A 9,852-nucleotide genomic window follows, 5' to 3' on the forward strand; every position below is an offset into this window, starting at 1 on the left:
TGAACAAGGGGATTTTTAAGTGTGTCCAATACAACCTATTAATTAGTTGCTAAGCGGACAGAATCTGCTTCCTACTGTATGCAGGATTTGATATCTGAAGATGCTAGATAAATACTTATTTAAAAAAAAAAGAAAAAGAAAGACAGATACTTAGTGGGCACAAAAGCCAGCAATGACCTTAACACTGAAAGTGATTGATTTGAATCACATCAATTTGACATTTCAACAGCTAAGCGTGTGTGTGTGTGTGTGTGGGGGGGGGGGTTGTTAGCCCAGGGGACAGATTTAAAAAGTTTGAGAACTTGTAGCACCACTTTCAGAGACAGGAAGAAGGGGGATCGGGGGTTTGAAATAATAAAATGTAAGCTGAATGGGTCCAGAACTGGTACTTGTCACCTTCCGATAACTCGAGCAGAGTTAAGGAGAGATGCTTCGGCGCCAGAGAAATACTAAGGACTCCAAGAGGGCAGGTCAAAATCCAGAGGACAACAGAGACCTTTTTCATGGGAACTGGGGTAACAAGCTCAACGTGTCCCCCAGGCCAGAGGAGTTCCCCCGTCTGTGCAGCTGAGAGTGGTTTTGGGTTTTTCCCCCTTCCAGACTCTTTGATCCTTCGTCCCCGCCCATTTCATTTCCGATGCTTCTCCATCTTCTCCAGGGTCTTGCTGGAGTCGGCCGGACTCTGGTCTCCAGGGTTCATGTAGGATTTCTCTATGGTGACCAAAGCTTCCTTTATGTAGTTCTGCACGGCAGACACGGCGGCGCAGATGGCCTGGCTGCCAAACCCGTGGGTGATCAGGCTGAAGTGAGACAGACAGTTCTGAATGGTCGCCTCCAACACCGGGGCCGGCCGATTGTTCCCGTTGGGTGTCCGGTCTTGGTTGAGAAGGTCCGTGAATTCTTTACACACTTGCCTATGAAGACAACACACACCTATGAGCTCAGTCTCGCTCTTGACAGGTCGAGGCAAATCACCTTGAGACTGACACCTGGGGGCAACCGGGCCTTCTGGCCTGGGCCGAGGCAGGAGGCTTCAAACCAACCCTAATAGAAGAGCCAACTGCCTCAGTATTTAGCACCTACTAATGTGCGAGTCAACTCTTTCAAGAGCTATCTTATTTAATCCTCTCTGCAGCGGGAAGATAACAGGATTAATCCCAACCAACCCACTCAAGGCCAAGGTCAACCAGGGCTGGTAAAGGTGGGTCAGGATGCCAGCACCGGGAGGTTAAGGGGTGTTTGGGTGCTGGGTCAGTTCAATAAACCAATACACTAATTGGGAGACCCCCCACATTTTCCGGAAACTTTTTCTCCAGGCTGATTCAGGGGGCTCCCTCTCTCTGACCCCACTTCCGAACCGGATGAGCTCTGCTTCATTTCCCATTATTTTTTAAACCAATTTACTGCTGGGAATTCTACGAGAAATCCCGCAGCTGCAGTAAGTCAGTTGAGACATTTAACTTGCCCATTGGTCTCCTGCAAATCCAATCATCATATTTAAGAAGCAAAAAAGTCTTGTTAGCGGGAGGCAGAAACACAGCACACAATCTTTACTGGATGGGATGAACAACAAATAATCTCTTCACACTTTGCTAAGATATGCAAATACAATCAAGAAAGGGTAGTTGACCACTTCTTGGCCTTTTGGCTAAGATCAAGTGTAGTGTCTGTTATCAGTTCAATATCTGACATGCCCTCTATCCGAGGACAATGTATTAAATGGATTTGGGGAGCAGGGCGATGGAATAGGAGCTTGCTCTGTCCACTCCACCATCGACCCGGTTTTGCAGTCCCTCCGGGGACAGTGCATAAAAAAAGGAGGTGGGTGGGTACTTGGAGCTCAACAGCTCAAAGAAGTAAAAAAAAAAAGAAACATTCACTTGGAGGAATACAGTCACTCATTTTACTTACTCTTTCAAGGTATGTGACTTTGTAAAAGAAGTCCCTCGCTGTTTTCCTGCGCTCCCCGCCCTGACTTCTTTAACCAGGGGCTGTCTGGCCCCTCCAGCTCAAGGTCATCGAGCCCCGGGTCAGACCGGTCAGAGCAAAGGCATCGGCTTGAGGCCTGGGTACTCACTGTGCGGCCAGCAGCATGTTCTTCCTCGCCGCCATCTCGTTCCGTCCCCCGAGATGCGGTCGGACCAAGTACTCAGCCACCGGTTTACTGGGAAACTCGGCCTCACAGACGTACGCAAAGTCCCGGGCCAGGTGAACAGCTTCCCCTGGAATCATGCAAGACGTTAGGGCGGCTGTGGCCGCCTCAGACACACCGTCTCCTCCCCTTTCTAGCACTGTGCATTCTCGGGGAACTCAGACACGCTCCTGGCCAGTGTGGCTCCAGTGCACCAAGAGGTTGTGGGTTCGATTCCCGGTCAGGGCACATACCCGGGTTCTGGATCTGACCCCTGGTTGGAGTGTGTTCAGGAGGCAGCCGATTAATCTTTCTCACATCAATCTTTTCCTCTCTCCCTTCCCCTCTATCTAAAATCATTAAGCATGTCCTCGGGTAAGGATTTAAAAAAAAAAGAAATCACAGGCAGGAACTCTGGCTGGTAAGGATGTCCTCTCCCCTACAGGGGGTGAAATCCTACGTGAGGAAAACAGACCCCGGAATGTTTAACTGTGCCCGAACAGTGCGAACCTGTCCCCTGCCCACCTTGACCAGACGGACCGAGACACACCTGTACTTTCTCCGATAGGAAGCATGAGCTCTCATCATGGAGGAGGGACATTTAAAGAGGAATGTGTCTGACAACAGCCATCGGCCACTTCTCTTCGTGACTCACGAAGTCCTTCACGGGGAACTTTCCTTAACTGGGGCACCCCGTTTCTGGAGGGAAGGAGCCTCTGGAATGTTTCTTTAAGAAAGAGGGGCAGGCAGGGCCTGGACGGTTCAGCTCAGCAGTTAAAGCATCGACCCTTGGACCGGAGGGTCGCAGGTTCGATTCCCAGTCCAGGGCTGGGTTGCAGGTATGATCCCGGGGAGGGGGATGGGATTCGTGGGGGAGGCAACCAGTCCATGTGTCTCTCACATCTACGTTTATCTCTCTCTCTTCCTTCCCCCCTCCCTGCCACTGTATCTAAAAATTCATGGAAAAATACCCTCGGGTAAGGATTAACAAAAAGGGAGGCCAGAGTGTTTTTCCTGTTGGACATGTTAAGGACCCCAACTACCAACTTGGACTACCCACACCCTTTGTCCAAGATATGGGGGAGCAGAGGGAAAAAGATGCAAGAGTCACCCCCCCTTCGAGGTGCCAGGTGCCGACGCCACACTGCAAGGCTGGCAGAGCCTTTCAGAAACCCAGATGGTGCCCCCGCAGGCTTTGAGAAGCCCTGCTCTGGCACACTGTCCTCTTCAAGCCCCCCTACACCAGGCTGGTAAGAAAACCGAGGGAGGCACCGTCATGCGCCCGCCACACAGAATCCACCCAATTCTCCATGCAGACAGCTGGTCCCCAACAGTCAACAGGCAGCCCCTTTCTCCTCGCCCTGACCTCCAGAGGCTCCCACGAAAAGGGGGAGCAGGCCCTGCCACGTCTCTTCAGCCCTGCGGTAGCACCCATTAAACCGGGGAAAGCTTGCCTGGCTACGGGACACCCCACCCCTCACCGACTCCCCCTGGCTGGGGGCTGGAGGTGGCCGGAGGCTGCGGGAGGGGCCTGTCGGCGTCCACGCCACCTTCCCGGCCCATTAAGTGTGTATATTTAATGACTTCACTTTTTCTCATCCCCTCCCTTTAAAGACTATATTGCATCCTTGGCTCCTTTGCAGGTTGGGCTGGTGCAGGCCCATGGGAGAAAATGAAATGTCCTCTCCTACGATTTTAGAATTGAGGAGAGGGACTCACCTGTGGGCCCCCATACTTTTTTCTTTTGACGGGGGAAATGAACACAGGACTGTGAGTGGGCCATCCCCTTGTGCACGGGGCTTCTCTTTGCGGACCACAACCCCACAAACCAGAAACCATACTTCTGTGTCCACCAATAAGCAACCAAGCTTTTTAAAGGTGTATCAACTGACGGACAGTATCTTCAAAACCTGGGTCATTTAACAGGACACGTCTCAACACCCTGAAGTGTAATTTCTTAGGTTAGGAAAACCTGTTTCTTTTTTACATTGATCTAGAAAAATGCACTAGAGTGCCTTCAGCTCACTCTACTCGTGACCAAATTGAGTTCTCTTGTATAAACTTTTTTCTTTATTGATTTGAGAGAGAGAGAGAGAGGAAAGGAGAGGGAGAGAGGTGGAAACATTGATGAGCGAGAACATCGACTGGCTGCCTCCCGCACCCCCCTCCCCCCCCACTGGGGATTTGGCCCACAACCTGGGCGTGTGCCCTGACCGGGAATCAAACCAGTGACCTCCTAGTGCATGGGTTGATGCCCAACCACTGAGCCACACCGGCCGGGCCAAATTGAGTTGTTGTTAAGCCTTTCTTTGGAGAAATAGTCAAGACAACACAGCAAATTAAAAGCACCAGAACACTCCACTGACCTTCTACTAAGGAAGTCAGGAGGGTTACGTGGGCCGCCTTCCGTCTGCCGGCCGGGAGATTCAGCCCGATCTTGTCCAACTTCTCCCGCAAGGACCGGCCTCCGTTTTTAGATTTGGCTCTGCGTACAAGAAAGTCGACCGTGGCTACTCTCAAGAAACCACACTCTAAAGCCCCAAATTCCTAGACAGCCATCGAAACTGAAATTCACCAATCGGAATCAAATGACACTGGGAGCCCTCATTAATTAATTCCCGTAAAATGCAAAAATCTTTCTTAGCACGGCCAGCATTTTTTTTTAAATCACAGACTATTGCAAGCTGTACTGGACGGAGCGGATACATTTTCACTTGTTAAAACTGCAGCAGCTCAGAAAAACTCCCTGGGGAAACAACCCCTCAACAGAAGCCACCACTTCGTACACGCAATACATTCTAACCAAATGATCATTTGTTAGCACCGTTTTAGCACCTCCTTCTACACTTGAATCTTTCTTTAAAAAAAAAAACAAAAAAACAACTCTCTGAGCTGATTAGAATTCAGTGCGAGGTCTCAACGTTACAGAAATGTTAAAAATACCTCCTGGTCCCTTCATATAGCCACCTCCAACCCACCCAGCCACCATGCCCGGAATGGCTCCCCATATACCTTCTGAGCACACCTCCCAGTAATGAGGCATTTAAGCATTCAGGCGGGGACAACCGCCTCTGGACTTCAGCAACTGTCACTTTGTATTTAGATGTGGAGCTCAGAAGGGACAATCTTCCAGGGACGGAGCAGAAGACCTCACTGGGGTTCATCACAGCCCCCACCAGCTCCTTCTGACAAGGGAGGCTTAAGGGGTTCTTGGTCATTGAAATAGGACCTGTGGATGAAGATCAGACGGGGCGTCTCGAGAGCTGCATCCCAGCAAAAGAGACCTTTGCGAACAACCACTAACCAAGGCACAAATAACATCGCACTAGGCTATAAGTTGCATGTTTTTTTAAAAGCCTTGTTCTCAAAAATAATCTAATCAGAAACTCACAAGTGAACACGTTGGGAGTTAGTCAAGATCCCAAGCATGGAGTGGTTTTCATTCTCTAGCCACTGTTAAAGATCTGTTTAATTAGAATATTCGTTTCCAAAAGACCACTTTACTTCGATACTAAGTAAGTGGTGTGGGGTTTTTTCCCCCCTCCCTCAAGAAACCGAAATCACAAGACATACTCAGGACCTTTGCCAAACCCTTCAGCACAACTCATCATGGTAAGTTTTTAAATACAAACAAACCTGTTCTGTTATAAATTTGCTGAGGAATTCAGTTTTTTGTTTGTTTTTCTCCCCCAAAACCCATTTTACCCCAACTGATTTCAAGCAGTTTAACTTCAAGTAAAAGACCATAGCTGCCTTTAACATAGGCCCATTTCACTTCCCCGAAACAGCCAGACTGGTAATCCCATCAGCAAGCAACTTAATTTCACAAGGCGCTCACTTACCAAATACAATAATCCAATTCTCCAAGCCCCCTCCCCCAGCATCCTGCACAAACCCAGCCTCTAGCAGCTCGCCTGGCCTGATACTTTCAGGGCTATTAGGTAGGCCAGACTGTTTCAAAATGCTTTCTTGCAGGTCAGAATGAAGGATCCTTGCCACATGCATATTTGAAATCCACAATAGAAATCACATCAACTCATTGGACAATTAAAACTGTCACAGAACCAACCACTCAACCGGTGTTAGCTCACTCTGGGAGGCTTTCTCTGACATGGTGAGAACACCCTGGAACTACAGGAATATCACATATTGGAGACTGAGACAGTTGGTCCTTTTCATTTAGGTGGGGAAGAAATCCCCTGTCAACTCCTAAAGCCTGCCTTCTGAGTTCCCATCCTTCCACCACAATTGTCCCGAGCATCCCACCAAACGCCCCCACCTTGCCACTAAGTAACTTCCCAACACTATTATGAACCAGGACGCAGAGCACGTGTGGCCCTACCTTTGCGAATAACAGTCTGATCGTGCAGAAGAAGGTGCTGCTCGTCCACAATCTGGGGGAAGAAAGGACAGTTTCTTTTAAGTTCCGGAGAGCCTGGGCAAGGGGCTAGGACAGAGTCTACGGGCAAACGGTCGGGGCAGGAGGGGGCCAGAACCTAGGCGCACTCACTTGCACGTCGTCCATCTGTTGCCCCATGTCGTGCAGGCCCAGGTTCTCCGCCAGGCCCGCGGCGTCCAGGGCGTGCGCGTGGGGCAGCAGGAGGTCCGAGCGGCGGTAGCCATCCCTGCGAGCGCTCAAGGCGCCACCGTCCAGCCCCGAGAGGTGGGGTAGCAGGCCGGCGGGGCGCCCGTGGTGCGAGGGCAGGCCAGCCGCCTCCTGGCTCTGGCGGCTGGGCCAGGCCTGCGGCTGACTGCCGGTTGGCGCCGGCTGGTGCAGGGGGTTGATGGCAGCGGCGTACGCTTCTCCCAGATGCGAGTAGGGGTCTGCCGACTGCGAGTAAGCCAGCTGCTGGTAGGGCGGTGGGAAGTAGGGCGGCGGCTGGTATTCGGCGACTCCGGTATGGGAGAGGGGCGGCGCGGGGCTGTAGAGATGCTGCCCGGCCGAGGAGAGGTGGGGGAGACGCGGGTTCCCATTGCTGCTCCCGTCCTGGCGGTCCTGGCAGAGAGAAACCCACACCCGGTTACTACGAAACCCCGCTGGTGCGAAGCGGCGGCGGCCGCCGCGCGGAACCTGCGCCCCCGGAGACCCAAGGCGCCCGCCTGGATCCGACCCGCGGGGCCTGCCCTCGGGCCCCCGGGAGCAATGTGCCCCGGGGGTGTCGTTGTGGAGCCGAGCCTGCGTAGGAAAGGGAAACGGGAAAGACCTGGGGAGGCGCGCCCTCGAAGCCCGGCGGCGAAGGTCCGGGCGCTCCGCTGCCCCAGGCCCTCTGCGGTGCCCAGAGCGAGCCGCAGGCCCGGGAGGAAGTCGGCACGCGGTGCACGCGGTGCAGGGCGCTCTCGCTCACCCGCCCGCACATGTTCGCGTCGCAGAGCAAAGGAACGCGGGGAAGCGGCGGGCGCGGATAAAGCGCGCATCTCCCCCGCCCCGGGGATCTGCTTTTCCACGCCCTCGGGACAAAGACCTCCCAGCGAGAGACACTCCCTAGCAGGGCCTGCCACCCAGCTCCGCCGAGGAGCTCAAGAACCCGCCGCAGCCGGAGCTGCCCTCCCCGGTAGCGTGTCCCGACCAAGTGCGGCTAGAAGTGAGACAGCCCCTCCCGGCCGCGGGGAGTACCCCCACAAATCAAGGCACAGGAAGAGGGGTAAGGACCCTAAGAATTGAGCGACTTTGCCTGCGCACGTCCCCTTGTCCCACGGCTGTCCGGCTTAGTTCCCCAAGGACGTGTCTCCGAGTGCTCCGGGTGTCACGGGGCAGTGGGGAGGCAGGAGGAACATGGCACTGTTGCCCCCTAGCGGATCAGTGCGGGGCTGCGAGCAGGGGCAGCCCCTCGTGGTGCCGGGAGCGCGCGATGGGCTCCCGCGGGCTTCCAACCCCGCTCCTCTCTCCCAGAGCCCAGGCTCACGCCTCCCGCCACCTGCGTCTTCTTCCTCTTCCCGCTCGCCACCTCCCTCCCTCCCACTCTCCGAAACTCTAGTTCAACCTGTCCGACAGGCTGGAGCACTCGCAGCGCTTACGGCCTCATCTGGCCTCAGCACCCCCCTGCGCAGCACTCCCCAGCCCCCACTTCTCTTGAAAGCCAAACTTATGTTGTTTTCTTCTCTCTCCGAGAAGGTAGCGGGGCAGATGACAAGCCCGCCTGGGAGGAGACTCCGCAAAGGTGTCGCCAGCAGGTCGCCGCGTCTGACCCTTCTGGACGGAGATTTCGTGCGTAATAGCCACGTCTAAAGGGTTGTAGACCCGGCGCTCTTCCGAGAAAACGGGAAGAAGGGCTGTTTTGCTTCGCGTGAAACAGACCAGTAAGCTTTGTGGGTGGGATTTGCCATTCTCTTTCCAGGCCCCGCTCCCGAGGCTACATCCTTAGGGAAAGGCCCGATTCAGGAAGGGGGCCCCGGAGGCACAGACTAGGGGGTGTCCAGAAAAGTAGACCCCGTCCCATTGAGGGGCAGCAGCGGGTGCCTGCTTGCTGCTCCTGCACCCTCGCCCCCAACCTCGGTCCAGTGGCCCCCGCCTCCCAGACTGTACTCGGGCGGGGCTGGGCTGCGCCCCCGTGCCCAGCTCACCTCGCAGTCCTCTTCATACTTGACATTATCGGTTATTTTCCACAACATGGCGTCTTGCGTCCCCCAAAACAGTCGCCAATTAAATCCAGGTTCCCCCCACCCCCCCAGCGGTAAATCCAAAATTGGGGTCACGGTGGCCAGGCGTCTGCCGCCGCCCCCGCCGTGCGCGGGCCTCGCTGAACCGGTCACTGGACGCGCATCCGCGGCTCTGGGAGCGTAGATGCTGCTGCCGCCGGCGAACAGGCCGCTGCCAGGGACCCAGGAAGCCGCGCCCGCACAGTGTGTCCCGGCTATAGCCGGGGGACCCGGGCGCCTTAATGAGAAGGAAATTATCATAACTCCTCCCCGGGGGCCGGCGCGAAGGCCCGGGCGCCGGGCGGGGCTGCCCCCAGCCAGTCCCAGCCTAGCTCCGCCCCACACCCCGGCCAGGCGCCACGCGAAGACCCACGGTACCGGAGACTAGAAGAGGAGTGGGTGGCACCTCTCGAAAGTCTCAGACCTGCGGAAGCCAGGGTCCCCCGTCGCACCTTCCATCCCCAACGTGCACACGCCCGAGATTGGCGGAGCTGGGGACCTGAAGCCAAATACCTAGGAGCTCCCGCTTTCGCCTAGAGCGCCCCCCCATCTTCCAAAAAATGTCACACTGGGTTAGAGACCCCGCGTTCTGGGCGCCGCTACAGCTGGGGTCCCCTTATCTCCTAAAACATTGCACCCCGCCCGCTCCACGTAGACTTCGAATTTAGGCCGAGATCGCACAGCGGGAGCCCAGCCGCTCCGAGATGTTTCCTCCCGCCCCGCTCCGTGGGCACAGCGCGGTCCCGTACCTTCGAGGTGGGGGAGGAAGGCCTTCAGGGGAGTCTGCCCCAAGTGCCTCGGGGATCCACCCGCCCAAGTCTGGGACAACAGTCTCGCCGCCATCGCCAGAAGCTGCATCTCCAAGGCTGGCTGTGGTCCGGGCGGGGGTGAGGGGCGCCTTCGCCCAGCTCTGCCCTACCCTACTCTGCTACCCTGCGCCAGCTCCGCAGCAGACTCCGACGGATCAGACATTCAGAAACCTCAACTTAGCAGAAAATAGAGGTGTGGGGCGGAACAAAACCCTAGCGCCACGGGCGGGGTAAGGGGGAGGGAGAGCAAAGGGCGGGAGAGGGGCCCCGGCTGCA

General features: G+C 55.3%; 1 protein-coding gene and 1 non-coding gene across 2 annotated transcripts; one reads left to right on the plus strand and one right to left on the minus strand.

Moving 5' to 3' along the window:
• Positions 1 to 340: 340 nt before the first annotated feature.
• Positions 341 to 8,977, minus strand: TFAP2C (transcription factor AP-2 gamma). The gene is made up of 7 exons (XM_036245079.1): positions 8,693 to 8,977; positions 6,642 to 7,127; positions 6,474 to 6,525; positions 5,144 to 5,360; positions 4,498 to 4,616; positions 2,078 to 2,222; positions 341 to 914 (listed from the first exon to the last, which is right to left on the minus strand). The coding sequence occupies exons 1-7, from the start codon at positions 8,738 to 8,740 to the stop codon at positions 629 to 631; spliced, it is 1,353 nt and encodes a 450-aa protein (XP_036100972.1). The 5' UTR covers positions 8,741 to 8,977; the 3' UTR covers positions 341 to 628.
• On the plus strand, positions 1,629 to 1,815 carry LOC118619502. The gene has a single exon (XR_004957269.1). It is a non-coding gene; the product is annotated as a U2 spliceosomal RNA (small nuclear RNA).
• Positions 8,978 to 9,852: the final 875 nt, after the last annotated feature.

The sequence above is a fragment of the Molossus molossus genome, unplaced genomic scaffold (assembly GCF_014108415.1).
Source record: "Molossus molossus isolate mMolMol1 unplaced genomic scaffold, mMolMol1.p scaffold_m16_p_6, whole genome shotgun sequence".
Classification (NCBI taxonomy): Eukaryota; Metazoa; Chordata; class Mammalia; order Chiroptera; family Molossidae; genus Molossus; species Molossus molossus.